We start from the raw sequence: 24,614 nt of genomic DNA, 5'->3' as shown, positions 1-24,614 counted from the left end.
GGCATGGCCGCCATTGCAGTTCATACAGCGGGGAGGAGGCAGACATTCACCCTCGGGTGCATCCCTGCCACAGGTTCAGCATTTGGCCGGGTGTCGACAAGATGTTCTAGTGTGATTGAACCAATGACACTGGTAACAGCACATCGGATTCAGAATGTACAGCCAGACTGTGATGATTTCGTATCCCGCTTTAATCTTGGACGGCAGCACCACCCTATGAAAGGTGAGGAAAAGAGTGCGGGTGGGCACCAAGGAAGAATTGACCTTTTTCATGACACGGTGAACAGCAATGACACATTGACCGGAGACGTACAATTGTATTTCAGCCTCGGCTAGACCACCAAGTAGCCCGCTGTAAACTATACCGTGGGAAGAATTCAAAGTTCTATGTGCCTCGACACAAACAAGGTAGCTGTGGAGAAGCGAGGTAGCAAGAAGTAGTTGTGCTTGAGTATCAGAAGCCGTCTCCAAAAGCCAAGTGCCATTCCATAAATGAGAGCAGGATTTCACAGGGCCCGCAATGGCATCAACACCTTCCTGAATAATAAATGGATTGACCGTGACGAAGGACTGACCATCTTCAGTATGTGATACAACAAGGAACTGTGGTGCAGCGGGAAGGGTCTTCAAATCAGTAGCCTCATTAAGTTTTTGTTTAGTCGACAACGATGGAGAGGATGAGTGACTCATCACGAGGAAATTCCCCATGATAGCCAGTGTCTCCGATGGCATGCTCCTTCCAACTGGGGGGCCCTTACATAAGGGGGTGCACCTGCCTTAGGTGATTGTTCACATCTCCTGAACACCTGATGAGGGACCAATGGGCAATCTGGGAAGGTTATAGCTCAGGCAATCGCCCCTCCCTGGGACTGGCCTGTACCAGGGGGTACGTGCGAACCCTACCTGTCAACCCGGGGCTAGGAATTACGCATTATCCAGTCACCTTTTACATGTCAGATGTGTGGGCGGGCCTTCACGAGTGCACAGGGAGGAAGAAGAAAAAAATAGAGGATCCTCAAACGCTGAAGCGGAGGAACGAAAGGAGAAGGGAAACAAAGCAAGGAAGAAAGGAGCCAAAAAGAAAGTTGAGACTGTTCGCACGTCAGCAACAGAATGCAGAACATTCCCAATAATACGCCCAGACATGTTCCCCAAGGGAGGGGAAAAAAACAGCAAGAGGATAGACATGCAGCACGGAAGGGAGAAAGTGCTGCAAAGGCTGAGGCACCGTGGTAGCCAAGCATGAACTCAGCAAGTTGAATGCATCAAAAAAAGAATATATGTGGATGACACGGTCTTATGCTGCAGCTGTATAGTGACAACTTAGCATTGACCAATCCAGATACAAACAATTGTTCATTTCTTCCATCAAGTTTAATACCCAGCAGAAGAGTACATATCTAGAGGACAGCATGCTGTTGTGTTTCCATTGTAGACACACTGTTTGGTATAGCAGAGAAAGATGATGAGTGTCTAACAACTATTATGCCACTACACATAAATTATCACAACCATCCTATTTGGTCCAGTGAACTGCATACAATTAGAGTCAATATGTGGGACGAAACTTGTCGTCTTACCCTGGATGAGATCGCTCCCCAACACACTGTAGCCACTCCCCACTGCCGTATAGAAGATCGGCCACTTGCCTAATGCTGACTGAAGGGAAACCAAGCAAAGTGACTATCTACAGAGGTCAGGCCACCACATATGAAAATCCTCCTCAGGCAACAATTACCCAGATGCTCGGAAATCGCATCAATGGCCAACCTGTCTGGGCACCAGTGAGCTCAGGTGCTTCTTTTTCTTGTATGTCAAATGCTTATCACTGCCATCTTAAGAACACTTATGTCCTGTGATACGAAAGTGATTGTACTGAAGGTCACAAATGAGGAATACTTCCACCCGACAGGAGCATATATTACAAGAATAACTATCAATGACAGAATCCAAGCTTTTGAACTTGTCAGGATGTAGCCACAATGTTATTCTCAGGCATCGAAAGCAGTCATAGGGAATGGAAGATCAGAGATTCAGCTTGATGAAGCTGTTTCAACTAGTACAGAACAGACTAAGTACTCTGGACATTCATTTGCCACTGATGACAACATAATTCTGCTGTCATCAATGACATGAGCACCAGTTGCCAATCAAGATTCAGTTAAGCTGTAAAGTTACTGTTGGATCCAAAAAGTTACAAAGGCTTATAAAAGGAAACTATATACTAATGACGATCACAATCACTGCAAGCAGTCAAAGAGAACTTGTGATCACTAATTTTTATGAGCAGCCATAGCTCACCCCTAACTGTGCATGCAGAAGAACAGCTTACTGTCACTGACTAACAATCATGTTCTGCTTCTCCTGCAGACAGTGCAGCTTTTATTGTGACACCTCCGACTGCCTGAAAAAGCAAAGTATTTCTCAACTACGGACATGCTGAAAGGCTACTGGCAAATTAAGGATGATGAGGCTTACCGGGAAACGACTGCCTTCATAACAACTGACAGTCTCTGTTTCAAAATTATGCCATTTACATTGTGTAATGCTCCAGCCACCTTCGAGCATACTATGTGGAACTGGCTTTTGATACCTTATATGGAAAATATGTCTGCTATCTGGATGACATTGTGGTTTTTTTGAATACACTTATAAGAAATTCTAAGCCTCCAAAAACCACACTGAACTATGTTCAGACCATAGGCCTCCACCTTAATCCAACAAAATTATTCTTTATCACTCAGAAATAAATATGTAGTTAGTCCCAATTCACAGATAATAGGAGCAGTCATAGATTTTCCAACTCCTTCGCACATTCATGACGTGACAAGTTTTTTCAGAATGTGCTTGTATTACTGGTGATTCATACAAGACTTCTGTGCCGATGCCCGTAGCCTTAAGAATTACTGCAATGCCCCTATGAGTCACTAACAACACACCGCACTTTGTGCTCAATGGTCGTGAGGACAAGAACAAGAGATGTGTACACTGTCTCTGTTACAAGCAAACAACACTCAACATGACAACACGAAACACATCATCCGGACTGAGGAAGCAAGTCGGTTGGGCTTCACAGGGACCCTGGATGTGTCTGTTGGTTAATTGCAGTGTGAAGGACTTGGTACAGATTTTAGGCCTGTGCAGAAAATGGGACTACCTGAAGAGTAATTAAAGCACTACTTCAGATCACTTATTGGACATCACATACAAAGTCAAGGACTATGACAACAATAGCACAAAGACGCTGTCCTTGTCCTCCTTATGAAACTCTGCTAACAGTCCTGAGGCACAGACTGATAACGTGGCCTTCCTGTTCAAGGGAATTGACGACTCGCTCAAGGATTGTTAAGCTTTGATGGGTGGGACTGCCTTCAACACTTGTCATAATGAAGATGATACGACAACAAAATCAAAAAGCAAGGATCTGCTAGTCCTCCCGACCACCAACAAGATCTAGATCCAGTGTACCATAGTCAAAGCAATGTGGAATTCTAAAAGAGCAGGTCACTGTGCATCCAGGAGAGAAAGCAATGGAGTGAGCTGTGCTGCGCGCAGTGTGGAGTATTGGTTAGCATTGCTAGCTGGCGTGCTGCCAGTCGCCAGTTAAAATCCGACCATTCTCAATAATTTGTGATTTAGTAGTTATCAACTCTGGAAGGTTCTCCGAATCTCTTATGTTTGCATAATTTGGAATATTTGGGATCTACATGAACAGCATCACTCTGTCCAGGATTTGAGTTCTGTTTTGGTGATATGCTGAAGTTTGTATTAAAACTACTTTCGGTGCTAAGTGTTTTAATGCACTGATGGTCCTGCTTTTGGATCTGGACTAGATTCTGGCAGCAACATGGCACTATACTGAAGAGGAATTTTAAACACTTACCTCCAGGCTGGTGTATTTGGAGGCTCAGTGTCAGACTGTCGGTGAGAGTGCATTGCAAGTTCCTGCTATTAATAAGGCAAGTACAGTTTGTTTATTACATATTTTGACGAGCTTCAAGCAGGACCTACTTATTTTCAGTTATCTGTGCAGTTACTAGTTTATTTTAATAATTTCTTGCGTGTTTGAGTGATTACCAGGCACAACTTTTTATTTTAGTAACAGTGTAGCGTGGAGTACCGCTGTTGCTATCGACCCTCACATCGTGCAGGCTTTTGTTTGTTTTGGTTAGAATAGCTCACTGTCAGTCAGACCGTCTGTGAGAGTGCACTGTGAATTCCTGCTGCTAATAAGGCAAGCACACCGTTCTTTTATTACATATTTTTATGAGCTTCAAACAGGAGCGACTTTCGTAATGTATAGGAACTGTGATTGCTAAGTCCAGATGAGAGTTGAATTGTTCACCCTTTGCTCACACCTCCAGGCTGTGTTGGCTCCTGTCACACTGCTTGAGGCTGCTACCACAGGGCATCACTGCGGAGGGGTTGGACATGAGGACCACGTCCCACACATCCCCTGATTGGTCTGCTGCTGTGGCTGACAAGGGTACTGCCTCCACTGAGGTTGATCCCTCACCTGTGGTCGAGTGGGTATCATTCCAAAGTCTGTCAAGCAGTGAAATACTGCTGATCGTAGAGCCTCCTCAGTTTATTTGGCGAACAGGTTTTGGGCTTTATCTGTGGCTGACGAAGTCTCTGACCCAGATACAGTTGTCCAACCTGTTCCAGAGGTAGCTTCTCGGACCGCAAGGCCTGGGCAGTCACAGAGGGCGGGTTTGTTGGTAGTTGGGAGCTCCAACGTTAGGCGCGTAATGGGGGAACCTAGGGAACATGGCTGTCAAGGAGGGGAAGGAAGCCAGTGTGCACTCTGTGTGCATAATGGGGGGAGTCATTCCGGATGTGGAAAGGGTGGTTCCGGATGCCAGGGTGTAGGCAACTGCACATGGTGGCCCATCTCAGTACTAACTAAGTGTGTCGCTTTGGATTGGAGGAGATCTTCTCTGGTTTCAGGCAGTTAGTGGAAATGGTAAAGACTGCCAGTCCTGCTCGAGAGATAAGACGGAGCTCACTACCTGCAGCATTGCCGACAGAACCAACTCGGGTCCTTTGACGCACAGCCGAGTGGAGGGTCTGAATCAGAGGCTCAGGAAGTTCTGTGACCATGTAGGCTGCAGATTCCTTGACTTGCACCATCGGGTGGTGGGTTTCCGGTTTCCACTTCATCGCTCAGGAGCCCGCTGCACAAAGGAAGCAGCTACACGAGTAACTGAGGCTGTGTGTAAGGGACTAGGTGGTTTTTAAGATTAGAGGGCCTCAGGAAACCACAGAAAGAGGACATGTAAAACACAGTAAGGTAATTGTAGAAACAATTGGTATTGTGGTTGTAAATTGTCGTAGTTGTGTTCGGAAAGAGCCAGAGCTCCAAGCCCTAACAGCATTGAAACTCAAATAGTTATAGGAACGGAAAGCTGGCTAAAGCTGGAAATAAGTTCAGCCGAAATTTTTCCAAACGACCTAACAGTATTCAGAAAGAATAAGATTAAATTCAGTTGGTGGTGAAGTGTTTATTGCTGTCAGAAATAGTTTACCTTGTAGTGAAATTGAAGTAGATAGTTCCTACGAAATAATATGGGTAGAGGTTATAATATACAATCGGACTAAACTATTAACTGGATCAGTTTACTGACCCCTGACTCAGAAGATATAGTTGCTGAACAGTTTAAAGAAAACTTGAGTCTCATTTCAAATAGGTACCATACTCGCACAATTCAATCTACCCTGGATATGCTGGAAAATATTTTATGTTTAAAGCCAGCGGCTGACACAAAACGTCATCCGAAATTGTACTGAATGCTTTCTCAGAAAATTATTTTGAGCAAATCAACAGTCATGAGTCCAATCGAAGCGTAAATGGTTGCAAAAGCATACTTGACCTCTTAGCAACAAACAATTCTGGACAAATAGGGAGTATCATGTCAAATACAGGGATTAGCGAACACAAAGCAGTTGCTGATAGGCAGAATACCATAACACCTAAAACCATCAAAAAGAAACGCAAAGTACATCTATTTAAAAAAGCTGATAAAAAGGCTCTTAACGCCTTTTTAGGAGACAGTCACCACACCTTCTGATCTGGTCACTTAAGTGTAGAAAAGATGTGGAATGATTTAAGAGAGAGAGAGAGAGAGAGAGAGAGAGAATCGACAGCAAAATATACCACCACATAAATTAATAAGTCATGGTACTGATCCCCCATAGTACACAAAACAGGTCAGACTGCTGTTGCAGAAGCAACAAAAAAAGCATGCCAAATTTAAAAGAACGCAAAATCCCCATGATTGGCAAAGTTTTTCGCAAAATTCCCATGATTGGCGAAGTTATTCAGAAGTTCGAAGTATAGCATGTATTTCAATGCAAGAAGCTTTTAATAATCTCCATAATGAAATACTGTCTAGGAATCTGGCAAAAAACCCAAAGAGATTCTGGTCATACATAAAGCACATCAGTGGTAGGATGCAGTCAATACCTTCACTGAGTGATAACAACTGTGAAGTCACTGATAACAGTGTCACTAAAGCAGAATTATTAAACATTGTTTACCGAAACTCCTTCACGAAAGAAGACTACGTAAATATTCCTGAATTCCAATCAAGAACAACTGCAGAGATGAGAAACATAGAAGTAGATATCCTCGGTGTAGCACAGCAGCTTAAATCACTTAATAAAGACAAGGCCTCCGGTCCAGATTGTATACCAGTCAGGTTCCTTTCAGAGTATGCTGATATAATAGCTCCATATTTAGCAATTATATACAATTGCTCACTCACAGAAAGTTCCATTCCTAAGATTGGAAAATTGCTCAAGTCACACCAGTACACAAAAAGGGAATCAGGACTAATTCACTGAATTACAGGCCCATATCACTAACGTTGGTTTGCAGTATTGTTTTGGAACATATACTATGTTCAAACATTATGAATTACCTCGAAGAAAATGATTTACTGACAGAGAGCACGGATTCAGATAACATTGTTCTTGTTAAACACAACTAGCTCTTTATACTCATGAAGTTACGAGTGCCATCGACTGCGGACGTCAAATTGACTCCATATTTTTAGATTTCCAGAAACCTTTTGACGGCATTTCTCCCTAGTGTCTCCTAATCAAACTACGGCCCTATGGAATATCACCTCAGTGTGCGACTGGACTCGTGATTTTCTGTCAGAAAGGTTATAGTTTGTAGTAATAGATGGAAAGTCATTGAGCCTAAAAGAAATAATATCTGGTGTTCCCAAGGAAGTGTTATAGGCCCTCTATTGTTCCTGATCTAAATTAACAACATAGGATACAATCTGAGTAGCTGTCTTAGATTGTTTACTGATGATGCTGTCATTTACCGTCTTGTAAAGTCATCAGATGACAAAACTAATTGCAAAATGATTTATCGTGCAAAAAGTGGCAACAGACTCTGAATAAAGAAAAGTGTGAAGTTACTCACACGAATACTAAAAGAAATCTGCTAAATTTCGATTAAACGATAAGTCACACAAATCTGAAGGCTGTAGATTCAGCTAAAAACTTAGTGATTACAATTACAAATAACCTAACCTGGTATGATCACATAGATAATATTGTGAGTAGAGCAAACCAAAGACTGTGATTCACTGGCAGAACTCTTACAAGGTGCAACAGGTCTACTAAAGAGACTGCTTGCACCACACTTGTCTGTCCTTTTCTGGAGTATTGCTGTGCGGTGTGGGATATGCATCAGGTGGGACTGATGGATGAAATTTCAAAGGACGGCTCATTTTGTACCACCATGAAATAGGGGAGATAGTGCCACAGACGTGATACATGAATTGGAGTGGCAGTCATTAAAACAAAGACTTTTTTCATTGCGATGGGATCTTCTCATGAAATTTCAATCACCAGTTTCCTCCTCTGATTGCAAAAACATTCTGTTGGCTCCTACCTACATAGGGAGCAATGATTATCACAATAAAGTGAAAGAGATCAGGGCTCACACAGAAAAAATTTAGTGCTCATTCTTCCTGGGCGCCGTTCGAGAGTGGAACAGTAGAGACAGCTTGAAGGTGGTTCATTGAACCGAACCCTCTGCCAGGCACTTTATTGTGAATATCAGTGTAATCATATAGATGTAAATGAACTGTAGCATACGTTCAGAAATATAGGTCACCAAGCATTCGACAAATGTTATCTAGCAAAAATCTAAGGTGTGGAATATGAATCCCTGACAATATTGACATGACACTAAAGAACAATATAAAACTAATTATGGCTATTTCATAAACTCCACTCGTCCTCAGTGTATTTTACCATTGTCTTAATAAAGAGATATTTGTATGCTTCGCAGTAATAAAAATATTTACATATCAAAATAAATCTTGAACCACTTTCTTACTGCATTCCAGTTCATAAAATATCACAATTTAAACCAGTGATAGTCTTAAATGAGATTTCAGATGAATTTTAGAGACATAGCGTGTCGTGTATTAGATCTTCTCTGGAATGTCAGTTACACGAGGAGAGAATTCAATGTTCATTTTAAATATGACAAACGACAAATCTGCTGCCTTATTGATTAACTCAGAGTTTATCTCATATTATAATAATATTCCAAAGAATTAATTTCCTAATCAGTCTTGTACCCATAAAAAGATAGGTGAAGATAATATCACTACTGTCGTCTGCAATACATGTCCCACATACCGGCAGCTGCTTCGTCAGGAAAGAGGGAAGGAAAAGGAAAGATGAAAGAATGTGGGTTTTAAGGGAGAGGGTAAGGAGTCATTCCAATACCGGGAGCGGAAAGACTTACCTTAGGGGGGGAAAAAGGATAGGTATATACTAGGGCTAGGGCGCGCGCTCGCGCGCACACGCACACACACATCCATAAATACACAGACACACATCCATAAATACACAGACACAAGCAGACTCTGTAGACAACATCATTTTACAAGACCAGCAACAGAAATTACCCATCAAACTACCATTCAAGATCTCTGACATCCCTTAGCTCAAATGTAATGAGGTATCTTTAACGGAACAACCAGTTCACGTCATCCAACAAGGATTCCGAAATCATTGCTCACACAAAACTGAACTCACAATATGACACTGTAAAAGTCAAGCATCAATGCAATCAGGCAAATTCATTATTTCTAGAGTGAACAATTTTTAACCCGATACTTCACAAAAGATTATCAACACAAGGGAAATAACATGGAGAATCGAAAAAATTTGGAGGATTCAGCATGTCATCTTGGATGGAAGTCTTCAACATCTTGGATGGAAGCCTTCAACAGATGTAGACATGATTTTAGGTGTTTCCCAGAAGAGGGTATTGGGATCCTTGCTGTTCACATTGTGTATTCATGACTTGCCTGACAATATGGTGAATGATGCAACCGGCCAAAAATACTTTTTACAATGTTTTATTTAAGTGCAATAACGGTTTTGGGTTACGATTCCTATCTTCAGATGGCTAACACTTTCAATTACATGGATGTTTTGATCAATAGCGTATTGTCTGCTCCTGCAATAAGTTGCAGTAGATAGTAATTTGTTTTGATGTGGTCCATATCGATGGCAGGCAATGAAAAGCTCAACCTCTATTTTGTTAAATTTTAAAGGAGAAGCAAAAATCCTGTTTCTTAAAAATAATTCATATAGAAGTGATACAGATAAAGTTGCTACATGTGTAACTATATAGTAGAAGCCTCGTTCTTGACATATTAGAGTAACCCATGCATTTTCAAATCTCTCTTTGTTAAAGTAATTACTGGTTACTGGAATTAAAAGGTTTTTACAGACACATGAAGATTTCCATTGCCTACCATCGATTTGGTTTTCCAGGTCGATGTATATGTTGCTGAATTGCACAATATGGGTGCTGTTTTCCATGTTGACGTATAAGTTGTTTAATTGCAAACAGCACACATATTGGGTAAATTCAACAACATATACATCAACCTCAAAAACCACATGGTACACAACAAAACAAATGGACATACATTGCAACTTATTGCAAGAACAGACACAATGCTGTTTATCAAAACATTTATGTAACGGGTAATTGGTAGCCCAAAACTGGCTATGGTACTAAAATAAAACATTTTAAAAATACCTTGTGGCTGGTTACATCACTCACCAACTACTATTAATGACCATGATGTTCGCAAGATCCAACATGGATAAAACAACATTAGTGTTAACAGTAACAGCAGCATATTAGCACATGATGCAGTATCTACAATGAAGTATTATGGGGGGAGCCCTTGCAACAATATTAAATCAGATCTTGACAACATTTTGAAATGATGCATAGATTGGCAAACTGTTTTAAATGTCCAAAAGTGTATAATTGTGGTTGCCTCAAAAAATGTAAAAATGAAGTGACATCAATGAGTTACAACTGAAATCAGTCTACTTACACACATACCTAGATGTAACAACTTGGATAAGAAATGGAATAATCACATGGTTCCATCACAGGTAAAGTGAATGGCAGACTTCATTTCACTGGTTGGATACTAGGAAAATACAGTCAGTCTACAAAGGAGACTGATTACAGAACACTCTTGTGACCCATCCCAGAATACTGAGGAACCCATATTAAATAGGGTGAGCAGAATAAATTTAATGAATACATAGAAAGGGAGCACAATTGGTCACTTTTATTTGACTCACAACAGAGTGACACGGACGTGCTGAAAAACCTGAATTGTCAGAAGACTGAGGATAAACATCAACTGTGGAAGCAGTATATGTGAGGAATCTGGAAATGAACTACAGCCTCTTTTTATCACTCCTGTAAGGACACCTAAACTAATATTACAGCATGCTTAAAGGCATTTAACTAGGCATTCTTCCTATGCTCCACACACAAATTGCAAGGAACTCTAATATCAGATACAATGGAATACCTTCCACAACGTGTTTCATAAGCTACTTTACTAAGTCACTGAAGCTGGATTTATAAGTAACTTCTGTAGAAATATTATTATACAATCTTACCACACAGTAAATTTAAGTCTCACAATAGCTAATACACAGAATCAAACATAATCTAAATGTTGAAGCTCATTTGGTGGGTACTGTACCTTGCAACTTGAACAAGTGCACAGTGTTTTCCGCCAGCCGTCAGAAAAAAATACAGCTCCAAGAGATAATGCTGATGCAGGAGGAAAGGTCTGCAGAAGACAGCCTGTGGTACAAGGAAAGAGTATGAGACTGGTGGTCAATAAAAATAGCATTTATACATTCACATGAAACACAGTAAAGGAGAAGCCTGCAAATGAATCTAAAATTAGGTCAATGAAAAATATTAAGCTAAAAGGGAGTGAGACTCACTGTAAGCAGTGGTTAGACACACACTAAAACCTTTTGTTCTCCCCCCCCCCCCCCCTCTCTCTCTCTCTCTCTCTCACACACACACACACACACACACACACACACACACACACACACAAACTTAAGGTGTACAGAATTTGAAAAGGGTGTATCACACTTGTGCAATCATAACCTCAAGCTGAAGGTTGTGATGATACAAGTACAGATATTGTCAGTGTTTTCACAAAAACACTTTGCGTTTTGTATTTGGCAATGCATATCTAATGCGGATGTTGTGTCTAAAGGAGAGTGCCAAAGTTACAGTGAGTTATGTGTAAGCTTACACGACCTAGCGGCAATAGTAAGAAACAAAGCAACGTGAAATCACATGCTACAAGCTATACTGCAGAGAGCTGTCACCTAGTGTCAAAGACATGAAGTAGTATAATGTAATCTTTTTGGTGTTTTAAGTAAAAATTACTGAAGTGTAAAGAAACTGAGAATTTAGTTTAACTGTAAGACAAAGAACTAAGTAATATTGTATAAAGCGTTATGTATTTAAAGAGAGAGAAATGGCTAAGATTAAATAGCTGTGATGTAAGTTAGGGGAAGTATTGTGTGACACAGGATGCTGTGTGGTCCTGCCATTTTCAATGGCCGTAGTCTAGCAGAATCGTCATTATGTTGTCTGTCTTTAGAAGTCAATGTGAAAAATTTCTTTTGCACAAGTGAGCAGACTTTATAGAGTCTCAGACAACTAGATTAATAATAGCATAGATTGAAAAAAAAAAAAAAATCAGTCAATGTTACTTAGGTGTATGTCATTGAATGGATTAATTGTGGCTCTGTTTCTGAATATAAGGAAAAGCCAGTATTAGAACGGTGATATGGATATTGAACGTCCCCTAACAGTTGCTGGCTGGTATTTCCTACTAAGCATTCGGTATTGTTGTGGTGCAAGCTATCTCCAAGAGTCGTAATTCTAACTGGCAGAGCAGTTTGCAAATTTACGTACCATTTTTAATGGAGTGCTCACCACAGCAAATGAAAACTTGATTACTTTTGTTCTTAGCGTTATTAGAATGTGAGATAAACTTGTACAGCAGCCATTACCAAAAGTTAAGCTGTGAACAAATCTCTCTCCAGTGTGCTGTGTGAATTTTTTGAACAATTATTTCATAATTATTCGTATAGCATGTTACATGTTTTTTTATTCACAAAGTATGAGACACTCCAAATTTGTTTCCTTCGAATGACATCTTCCACATTGAAAACATTGTAAAGAAACATAAATATCTACAGTTGAGTTAGTGTAAACTGATCCCTGGCAGTTGCATTGGGCTGGGCCTGGCAGCATCGTGGGCCTACCTCAGTCAAAAACGCAATGTGATTTTGTAAACACATGTGTTGTCACAGCTCTGTAGATGGCTACTATTTGTGTCTACAGCCATTAGCACTTTGCAGCTGAAAGCTGGCAACAGTGCTATGAACTGTCAAGAATCTTCTTACGCTGTCTCGACTATGGCTTTCTCCATTTAAAATATCATCTAGCTGAGAGCTATGCCATGATGTTACCCTCAAAAATTAATGTGCCAAAATGTCCATAACAGAGCATAGACACTGTGATGATAAAAATAAAAATTCAGTGAAAAAATACATTTGTTTTCATGTGCAACTAAATGTAAGTTTTTTTCAAATACCAAGACAGGTTTTCAAAATTATGTTCAGCCCGTTAAAACCAAATAATGGAAACTCCAGGTAGGAATATCAACAATGTAGGAAAAAAAAGAGAGATTGCTACTTACTGTAAAGAAGACACATTACGTTGCACACAGGCACAATTAAAAAGACAAACACATAAAGCTTTTTGCCACAACCTTCATCAGAAGAAGAGGGAGACACCATTCATACACACCTCATGCACACACGACCACCACACCTCATGCACGCATGACCACCAACCGCCACCTCCAGCATCTTGGGCCGGAATGCAACTCTCACATGGGAAACAAGCAGCAATTTGGAGGGGTGGGGAAGGGGGAGGGATAGTAGTGTTCGGGTAGGGTGAGAGAAGAATGCTTTTTGGTGGAGTACGCAGGGACTAAAGTGCCAACAAGTGCAGCATCAAGAGGTTCTGAGGCAGGGAAGTGGGTGAAAAAGGAGAGGAGCAGACAAAGATGGGCGAGTACTTTGGCAGAGGGCAGCAAATAAACTGGGTGGGAGACAAAAATGGGGAGGAGATGAAGAACAGAGGGTGGACACTGTTGGGTGGAGGGTGTGGGGACAATAGGTTACCAAAGGTTGAAGCCGTGATAATTACAGGAGCAGAGAGTGAGTAGCAACGAAAACACCTATCTGCGCAGTTCAGAAAAGCTGCTGGTAAAGGGAAGGATCCAGATGGCTCGGGTACTGAAGTAGCGATTGAAATAAAGTGTGCAGCAGGTCTAGTTAATGACATGGCTGCTTTCACAAGTGGCCTGGCCCCCGATGGGGCAGGATACATCTGTGACAGGACTGGAATAGGAAGTGCTGGGATGGGTGGATTGGACCAATCTTGCACCTGAGTCTTCCAAAGGGACATGATCCGTGTGGTAAGGACTAGGGACTGGGAGTGGCATAGGGGTGGATTAGGATGTTGTGGAGGTTGAAGGGTGACAGAGCATCAATTCCGGAGGGGTGGGAAGTATTTCAGGTAAGATGTCCCTAATTTCGAGGTATGATGATAGGCAATCAAAGCCCTGGCCAGTTAACTATTTTCATATTATAACGTGACCTTATGCTTAGGTCCCTCAAAGTCAGCTCAAAGTGACGCAACAATTAAGAGCTCAGATAGTATTTCTTTCTCTACCCAACCAATGGTAATTTGCATGCATAGTCGTGTAATGAAGCACACAGTGGTAAAAAATTTCTTTGAGGAACTACTGCACATGACTGTTTTTGTTTCAATGCCTGGTGCCACAAAATCAAACACACGTCACTCCTAATTAGAAAAGTGCTAATTACTAGAAAAGGAATGGTAACATCACAAGGTAAATGCTCAAATAAATTAAGGATGCCTTCCTGTCAGCAAATGCAATACAGTAAACTAAAATGTCACATACTGATAGCCGAATGTGCCCGACAAGTAGGTCTTTGTTCTGTAGGTGGAAGCTATGCTATTAAGAGTAATGTGCTCATAGAAGTTTGGTGTCAGTACTTAAATCTCTCAAATAGCTGTGATACAGCACGGTGGAGATAGCACAATCAGTTACACAGCACAAACTATGCATCTTCTTCGGTGCAGTAACATCCAATAATTTGTCCAGATTCCCACACAGCCTGATATCCCACAAAATAAACAAACTTCACGTTTTTAAAAGAACACTCTGGATGCTTCTGCTATTTTAGTTGTTGAGTGGCCTGTGCCACACACAGGGATTTGGAGCACATCTCATCATTCCACAGGACAGCAAAGTAAAAAGTGTACTGACTGGCCAAGCGACCTAGTCATACAGTTTATTGCACAAACTTACGATAAATGGAGATGAGCACATCCATATTCAATCTGTATTGAAGGCCATTGGTTGAGTATGATGTTCAGACCGAATGGCTGTTTTCAACTATCATTTAGGCAAATCAAAGGCTGATTCCCCTTCTCCATCTCAGGATTACGAACAATAAAAGTGTGTTAAAAAGAAGTTCATTTGAATGATGCATTTAAAATGACCTTCAAGTCACGAAAGAGTGACCGCCAAAAGGAAAAATTGATGAGACTAATTCCAAGAAAAATGTTAGAACACCCAACTCTGTCATCCTGCTAGGATTGTCAAAGTACACTGTCTTAAAATTGAATCCCTTACTGACAATCATTGAATAAAATCTTAAAAATATAAAATTAAGCTTAGTTTTATTAAAAATCCAAGGCGAAAATTTGTTTTAACCCTGTTTAAGAATGTTCATGACCACAACACGCATTATATTTGATGCCTTCGATTATCTTCACCAATCTGACTCTTAAGCGAATAAAATGCAGAATGTTCCCCTTTATTTCATAAGACGATATCATCAACCACATTTCTTTTTTAGGGCCAGCAGTGTAATATATGTGTGATAACGACAGGATTGTTACAGTAGATACACCAAACAGCTGCTTATAATAAGTAATCTTTATTTACAATTACAACAGACTGTTTCGGCTTTATCACCACAAGTACCTGCAATTACAATTTTGGTGAGAATAGGTGTGGATGTCAATGTCATTCATATTAAAGTAACTGTCTCGTACTCACGATCAAAAATGTACTACAGATTCTGCACAGAATACCAAAAGGTTTCGCAATGAACATTCTAGACGAATTAGAAATTTATATGTACACGAGAAGATACCCACAGGAAATATTAAATGAACATACAGAATTTAGACACAAATACTACCTTAAAAACTTTATTGAACTTTTAGAACATGAAAATGGATAAACTGGAAGGAACATATGCAACAACCAAAGATAATCATAATGAAACAATGCTACCTCCCTGTACGAGAACATTCCTAATGCCCATGGCCTTACTGCTATGGAACACTACCTTTCCAGATGCCCTATGGATTCCAAACCAACAACCTCCTTCCTAGTCTCCATGGCCAACTATATCTTCACCCACAATTGCTTCTCCTTTGAACGCATTACCTACAAACAAATCTGCAGTACGGCTATTGGCACCCGCATGGCACCATCCCATGCTAACCTATTAATGGGCCATCTAGAGGAATCCTTCCTAAAAACCCAGAATCCTAAACCCTTCATCTGGTTCAGATTCACTGATGACATCTTTTCTATCTGGATGGAAGGTGAGGACACCTTATTCACATTCCACCATAACCTCAACAACTTCTACCCCATTTGCTTCACCTGGTCCTACTCAACCCAACAAGCCACCTTCCTAGATGTTGACCTCCTCCTCCTCCAAGATGGCTACATCAGTACTTCCGTACATATAAAACCCACTAACCACCAGCAATATCTCCACTTCGACAGCTGCCACCCATTCCATACCAAGACGTCCCTTCCGTACAGCCTAGCCACCCGTGGTAGTCGCATCTGCATTGACAAGCAGTCCCTCTCTAAATATACCGAGGGTCTCACTGAAGCCTTCATTGACCATAATTATCCTCCCAACCTTGTACAAAAACAAATTTCATGTGCCTTATCTTTCCAGTCTTCCACCACCTCCCAAAGTCCCACAGTTCAGCAATAGAGGAGCATTCCCCTCGTAACTTGGTACCATCCGGGACTGGAGCAACTGAATTACATTCTCTGCCAGGGTTTCGATAATCTCTCGTTGTGCCCTGAAATGAGAAATGTCCTGCCCATTATCCTTCCTACCCCTCCTACCACGATATTCTGCCGTCCACTAAACCTATAGAATATACTCGTCCATCCTTACACAACCCCCAATCACTTACCTCATGGCTCATACCTCTGTAATAGACCTAGATGCAAGACCTGTCCCATACATCCTCCTACCACCACCTACTCCAGTCCGATCACTAATATCACTAATCCCATCAAATGCAGGGCTGCCTGTGAAACCAGTCATGTGATTTACAAGCTAAGCTGCAACCTCTGTGCTGCATTCTATGTAGGCATGGCAACCAACAAGCTATCTGTCCACATGAATGGCCACCGTCAACTGTGGCTGAAAAACAAGTGGACCACCCTGTTGCTTAACAATCCGTAGGTGCTTACATCCCAAGTGCATGTACAGATCACAAACAGTATATACATGTGATAAATGCACACAAAGAAGCTTGTAAACATATTACATGGTGACCAGCAGACGATAAATAGCAGGGTACGGGGCACATCCCACAAGCTACAAATAACTACTGTAAATTTGTTGAAGGGCATCTTCAAAAATCATGAGCTGCACTTAAAATATTTATTAGCTAAACCAGTAGAGGCCCGTCTGTCACCTCCGTATTTACAGTGTCAGTTCCATGTTGATACTATATCACAGTTACATCAAATATGACCAAGAAGCGTCACTGCCTGAAAACTGACAGCAACAACATACATGACAACCTGTGTACTAGGAGAGGAACTTCAAGTTGGACATCAAGTTGGCTAATAAACATGATAAGTGCAGCTCACGGCATTTAGAATGTGACTTTTAACAAATATTTACAAGTTGAAGAACACTAAGCATTCAAAATTATCATTACTGAAAATGTCTTATTGGAACATATTAACAATAGTAATACAATTGATTCATTGTTGGACCATTTTAGACGATTATTAGGCACATCAATCCATGCTGTGCTATCAAAATACAACCAAAACAAAATCATTATATTAAGCTGCATTACTACTTCATCCTCTCCATTTTCTTTTTATTCAGACTTCTGAAAACATCCTGGGTCAAGATTTCTGCTGAAATCCTTCAAATGACACAGGCGTAACTTTCTCATTGAATATGAACTCTCACCAATTTTAAAACTGATGCCAATGTCCCTCAGTTCTATCTGTCATGCTGGCTATTTTCTATACTCAACCTACAGCCCATTAAGCATAAATGGTAGACCTAATGTAGAAGGCACTGTAAAAAAGTTAAAACTTCACTAAAGATAAACAGCACAATAAGACTTCCGAGAAGGCATTCTTTACTAGTTTATCTGAAGAATGAAGACGGATTTTTGTCTAAAAAATATTTTCTTGTTTACTGCTTGTTCTAGAAGTAGATTTTCTTGCTTTCTGCTTGTCCTAAAAGTTGATCACAAATATCAAAAGCTACAAATACATTGTGACACCCCAAAGCCAAAACTGCACTATGTCTATGAAGTGTTCTTAACTACACATATTTATAAAAGAAGTCAAACCTTGTTTTATTGTTGCATCAGCACCATCATCTGTAACATTGACTACAGGCCCTGCAGCATACCTCGCCAAGAAATTATGCTGCTTGACACATGCTGAACAGATCATTTCAGCATATTCTTCAGGCATCGGCTGGCCTAAGTGCTGAAAAATTATATGTGGTCTCAGTACATAATTAACACTGCATTAATAAACAAAGATAAAACAATGGAAAATTCAAGATGGAATAATGACACTATTATTAAGATGATTGTTGCTACTTACCATATAGTGGAGGTGCTGAGTCGCAGATAGGCACAACATAAAGACTGTCAAAGTGGTAAGCTTTTGGCCAAAAAGGTCTTCATTGGAATTAGATAACACACACACACACACACACACACACACACACACACACACACAAAAGACCATTCTCTGGCTGCCAAGCCCAGACTGCAAGCAGCAGCACATGATGGGAGAAGCAAATAGGGTGGTGGGGGTGGCAAGGGGGACAGATAGCAGTGTATGGCTGGGGGACAGCAAAGTGGTCCTTGTGGGAGAACACGGGGTGATGTGGGGAGATGCCAGGACAGCTACGTGCAGTTGGGAGGTTACACAGAGAGTGGCAGAACGCAGGGGGGGCAGCAGAAAAGGAGGAAAGTAAAAAGACTGTGGGTGCATTGGTGGAATAAAGGGCTTTGTAGTGCTGGAATGGGAACAGAGAAGGGGAATGTGGGTAAGGGACAATGACTAACAAAGACTGAGGCCAGGAGGGTTACAGGCATGTAGGATATATTGTAGGGAGAGTTTCCACCTGGAGAATTCAGGGAAGCTGGTTTTGGTAGGAAGGAACCAGATGGCACAGGCTGTGAAACAGTCGCCGAGACTAAGAATGTCATGTTGGCAGAGTCTCAGCAACTGGGTGGTCCAACAGTTTCTTGGTCATAGTTTGTCAGTGGTGATGGTGGGGAGGATGTCTGGGGACAGGTCTTACATCTGGGTCTATTACAAGGATATGAACCATGAGGCAAGGGGTTGGGAGCAGTGGTTGTGTAGGGATGTACGAGGATATTGTGTAGACTGGATGGAGGAGGACCAGGTGAAGCTAATGGGGGAGAAAGGTTACAGGTTTTGGGAGGATGTGGATGGATTGTCCTCACTCTCGATCAATGACTCTGAAGCAGATGAGGGGTTTGGGATTCGTACCCTGAAATAAGAAATGTCCTACCACTATCCTTCCCATCCCTCCCACAGTGGTATTCCACTGCTCAGCAAACCTACACAATATCCTTATCCATCCCGACACAACCACAACTTCTAACCCCTTCTACCCCTCTTATTAGTTTGATTGGCATATATCTCTCAATTCCCATTGATACATGACACTCCCTGTTTGCTCAAAATTATTTCTTGCGAAGAGGTCAAGTACACTTTTGCAATCTTTTGAACTATGAAAGGGCTCCTGAAGCAATTGTTTATAGTTTTCTGAGAAGGCATTCAGAATGATTTCGGACTCCACAATTCTTACAACGGTTGTGAATCGTTATGTCAGAGCCTGATCTCGAAAACTACTATTGGTTTCTAGGAACCTGTAACAATTCTTGTTTCACCAATTATTAATGACCCTTAAAAATTACACTATTTCACTGAAAAAAATTTGTAGTAGTATGTATAGAGCACTAGATAAGGAAGTTAAATACAGTAACCATATGGCAACATACTCCCCTCTTTACTTGGTATCATTTGCCGAAATCTTGCTTTGATATCTCAAACTGTTCATGAGTACATGGGCAATGTGAATATTACATTTTTCCTATATCGCCTGGTCATGTAAGTGGACCACAGTGCTCTCTATAACGTACAATCCATATTGTCGAGACTCGAATGAGTTATAAATCCCATCCCAAGTTTAGAGAATAGTTCAGTACACCTACTGTGTTTGTTAGGCAGCAACATATGATCTTATGCGCAACAAACACGTCATGGCGGCCTCTATTTTTCACTGCAAACAATTCAACTTTTCTGCAGTAGTTTACTTAATGATGATAAACAAAATAGTTCATTATGAAGCTAAGAGAGGTGTCAGAATAGAAAGAAACTTCCACATGGGAAAAATATATTAAAAACAAAGATTCCAAGACTTACCAAGCGGGAAAGCGCCGGCAGACAGGCACATGAACAAAACACACAAACACACACACAGAATTACGAGCTTTCGCAACTGGCAGTTGCTTCGTCAGGAAAGAGGGAAGGAGAGGGAAAAATGAAAGGATGTGGGTTTTAAGGGAGAGGGTAAGGAGTCATTCCAATCCCGGGAGCGGAAAGACTTTCATTTTTCCCTCTCCTTCCCTCTTTCCTGACGAAGCAACTGCCAGTTGCGAAAGCTCGTAATTCTGTTTGTGTGTTTTGTTCATGTGCCTGTCTGCTGGCGCTTTCCCGCTTGGTAAGTCTTGGAATCTTTGTTTTTAATATATATATATATATATATATATATATATATATATATATATATATTGGATATCCAACTCTCCACAATAAGTCTGAGACACACACTGAGACAATAAGTTAATACTGTGTTTTGCATAGGCCAAACAGATCGATCAATGGAACAAACAAACAGAACAGTCTGATGAATATTCAATTGCTTCAATTTTGGCACTAAAAATACAGGGTATTTTTTTTCTCGCTTACCACAAAACTGGTATTGTAAACCTATGTGCTGTTGAGGAACAGCATCTGGACTGGTAAAATCCCCACCCTTAACTTCTGTTAATAACATATGACAGCCGACATTTGCACAACACTGATCTCTGACTCATCTTTATCCTCCCATCTCACCTAACTGATAGGACAATTCTTAAGGCCAGCCGACATGAGAATGAACTTATCTTAATAATGTCATAAAAATAAATTCTGCTGTCACAATGTACAACACGGATGAAGATGAGTTACCAATATGCTCTGTCTGTGACAATAACCACGTCCATTACCTGAGAGGCGTGTGTATTCCCTGAACACGGAATGTCTTCTCTATCTTAACTCGTTTTCTTCAGTAATTGCACCCATGCTGCTTCTGATATCATTATGACCAGCTTCAAGAACTTATAACCAAACTATCACCATTCAACCAAACTTTGACTGGACTGTGCTACCGATCAGAAAGTCAATCCAAATGCACTTCAACACCATTACATCACCACTCAAAGTAAACAATGTGAACTTAATATGAGAGCAACACTCTCTACTGTTTATAGAGATAAGCTTTTTAACATATGCATTTACTTGATCTCAAAATCAACATAACTATGTTTGAGATCAAAAAACATCCAGCATAACAACACAAGAGGCAAAGAGAACAATGATTTTCCAAAACACAAACTGTACAAAACAGGTAATATCACACAACACACGCTGTCTGCAATTTGATATGCATGTGGGGATGATGATTTATCTTTTTGAGAGTGTCTTCCATCAAAGCTAGCACCCACCCACCCCACCTATCGTCTCTCAATGCTGCCGCTAGTCTCGGATAATTAGTGATTTCAGATGGTGTGAGGTGGTGGAGATAGGTGAGTGGTAGTGGTAGTGGTAAGGAGGAGGACTACAAGAAGGGGTTAGGAAAGATCACGGAGGGGTGGAATGCGAATACACGCGGCAGTTGATTGTGGGATTGCTTAGGACTGGCAACAGCACTAAGAAGAAAAATAAGACAGTCGATGGGGAGGCATGATCGAGAGTAGAAGAGAAAGGTAAGAAGACGGGGATAGGAACCACAGAGGGAAGATGGAGAAGATAAACTGATTCAGGAGGAGGTGTGGGGATAGGAGAGTTGCATATTACTGGAACAGGGGGAGGGTGAGAGGTGTGGGTCTAGTGGAGGCAGACCATGGAGCTATGTGATTAAATATTACACTGATGGAGGAGTCCCACCTGTGCAACTTGGAAACTTGATGCTGGATGCAAATATCTACACTGCATAGGAAATGAAGCAGCTGCTGCTGAAGTCGCAGTATTTTCTGCAACTGTGGTCCAGCTGGCCCTCTGGCCATGGTTTGACAGTAAACATATACTCGTGTGGAAATTTTTGTCATTAATGTCGTAAGGAATGTCAAAGAAAGGGATGCAATAGAAGGAAGTGGGTGAATGTATGGAACACTTTTTGTACTGGGGTCTCCCACAGGAACACTATTCAAGCAGGATGGGGCTGAAGGCACGAGGGGCAGATAACAATGTTGCACAGGCTGTGTAGGAGGTGGAATATCACTTAGGGAAAGCATTGCGAGAGGTAGTTAAGAAATGTGATTAGGTTGTTAGAGAGACCCAGGAAGCACTTGCAGATGAAGGCAGAGCTTCTGCATGACTGCTCAGAAATTGTGAGAGGATGTTAGTTGCTACGCGAGACAGCGCGTAGGAAATCATTTTGCAGAAGACTGAGAGGACAAGGCAATCAGCATACAATGAAGAGGTCTGTCACTTCAACTGCAGTATCTGCAGATGGTCAGGATGCATGGAATGGGTATTTATATGTGGACTGGGCACTACCTGACTGTTTGTGAATAGTTTTGTTGGTATTATGGTATTATTTATTTATCATATTGTTTTACAAGGACACAAAAGTACCTACAATCAAACTGAAATGTCCAAATGGCCAACCAGTCAAGAGCATTTTGAGTCACTTTATGTAAAGTTCTTAGATCACCATCAAATGCGCAAAGTGGGCACTCATTAACAATGTGGTTTATTGTTTGCTCCTCTGCTCTGCAATCACAGTCAGCAGATGGGACGAAATGCCACTTCTTCATGCTGTAAACACAACTTCCTTGGCCAGTCCTACAGAAGTTCAGCCTCAACCACATTTGCTGTGGTACTTCGAATTCCACAACCTCCTTTGTTGGAGCTCAAACCAGGTGTGTATTGTCAGGTGGCTGTTCATTCCAGAGTTGTCGCCATTTGGAGGTAATGTCTAAAGAACTAATACTTTTTACATCTATCTAGGGTGGATTGTGTGACTTCAGGCTAGTAGTTGGTGGATCTCGTTGGATGTTTTACAAGGGAAGAGTAATCTTTATACAAAAATTTACCTTAGCTAACATTGCTCTGCAAGATCTAAGGAGAAAAGCAGAGACAGCCAGTCACTGACTGGGAGCAGATCTGACAGTGTCAAGTGCTAACTCTCATGGCTTCATAACAATGCACATCAATTTCTGTTGTATGAGCACTGTTTTCCACACAGGAGAGCAATATTCTCCACCAGACTACACAAACGCGAGTGCAGCAGAGTACAGAGTACTGACGTCCGCATCATAGCTGCTTCCAGAAATCTTCTGAAGTATATTTACTCCTGAGCCAAGTTTCTTAACTAACCTGATGCACTATTATTTGAACGTCAAAGACCAATCTAGAGTGTTTCTTAGATATATTGGATTGTAGTTATGTGATATAACTCCAATGAAAGTCACATGTAGCTTCCTTTGGGCTGCTTTATTACTTAAGTGAATGCAGTAACCTCAGTTTTATTTTAAGTTTGATGTGAACAGACTCGATATATGGCTTATAGCTAAAAAATAATGAGATGAAACAAAAGGGAGAAGGTGGTGTAAACTATTGGGAATAGGCTAGACCATAACTATAGCCACAGAAAAAAGTATTCACAAACTGCTGTTCATGTAGAATAAGTTTATTTATTAGGATTAAAGATAACAACCAGAGATGTTAATTTCGTAAACTATCAGTACGAGGTTTCCTCTCTACCCTATACAAATAAAATGATTGCCTAATTTAACTTGCAGAAAGTAAATAAGAATTTTGTACTAGCTGACTTCACACAGTGGGAAAAAAGTATCCATAAACTGCTAGAAATGTTAACACAGAAATGACACTGAACCACTTGCAGCAAGGAACACTTTCAGTTGCAATCTGCACTTTGTGCACGTTGGTTCTGACTAGAGGTGAATGCTGCACAGCAGCAAAATGGGTCGCAAAAGAAAGGAAACAACTGCAAAGGAAAGGCAAATAGTTATGTTGCAATATGAAAACGGAAAATTATTTTCATAACTAGCTGATATTATTGGAAGAAGCTTGGCAACTGCTCAGTCCATAATATGTCTGTTTAGAGAAAGAAATACTCTCATTAATAGCGAAAGAAGAGGTCAACCACAAAAGCTAACACAAAGAGAACAAAATATCTTAATACAGATGGTAGAAAAGGATCCTAGATTGACAGCCTCTGCATTGACTGCTCATGTTAATGATCAGCTCGTGAAGTAAATTGCACCAAGGGTTTTTCGCCAATTTTAGGTGATGCAGGTTACGGAAGTAGTGTACTGTGAAGGAAACCATACAGAACACTGTATGTTGCCAGTATACACTCTCCATGTATGTCAATATCCTGTTGCAGAGCACACACAACAACATGACAGCCGTTTCTCAGAACTCTGCATGTAGGAACTGAGGTTACAACATGTGCTTAGCTCTTGTCACCCCCTGGCT

General features: G+C 40.9%; 1 protein-coding gene across 1 annotated transcript in view; it reads right to left on the bottom strand.

The window, feature by feature from the left end:
- Window positions 1-24,614, bottom strand: part of LOC126279073 (putative E3 ubiquitin-protein ligase UBR7) — a 62,951-nt gene that overhangs the window by 9,680 nt on the left and 28,657 nt on the right. The window contains exons 5-6 of the mRNA XM_049979531.1: window positions 18,149-18,290; window positions 11,067-11,170 (exon numbers count right to left, since the gene is read on the bottom strand). Coding sequence (XP_049835488.1) covers window positions 11,067-11,170; window positions 18,149-18,290 — 246 coding nt within the window. The remainder of the gene's footprint in view (window positions 1-11,066; window positions 11,171-18,148; window positions 18,291-24,614) is intronic.

Source organism: Schistocerca gregaria, chromosome 6, assembly GCF_023897955.1.
Source record: "Schistocerca gregaria isolate iqSchGreg1 chromosome 6, iqSchGreg1.2, whole genome shotgun sequence".
NCBI lineage: Eukaryota > Metazoa > Arthropoda > Insecta > Orthoptera > Acrididae > Schistocerca > Schistocerca gregaria.
The sequence above is the reverse complement of the archived record's forward strand: the minus strand, read 5'-3'. Positions and strand labels throughout refer to the sequence as shown.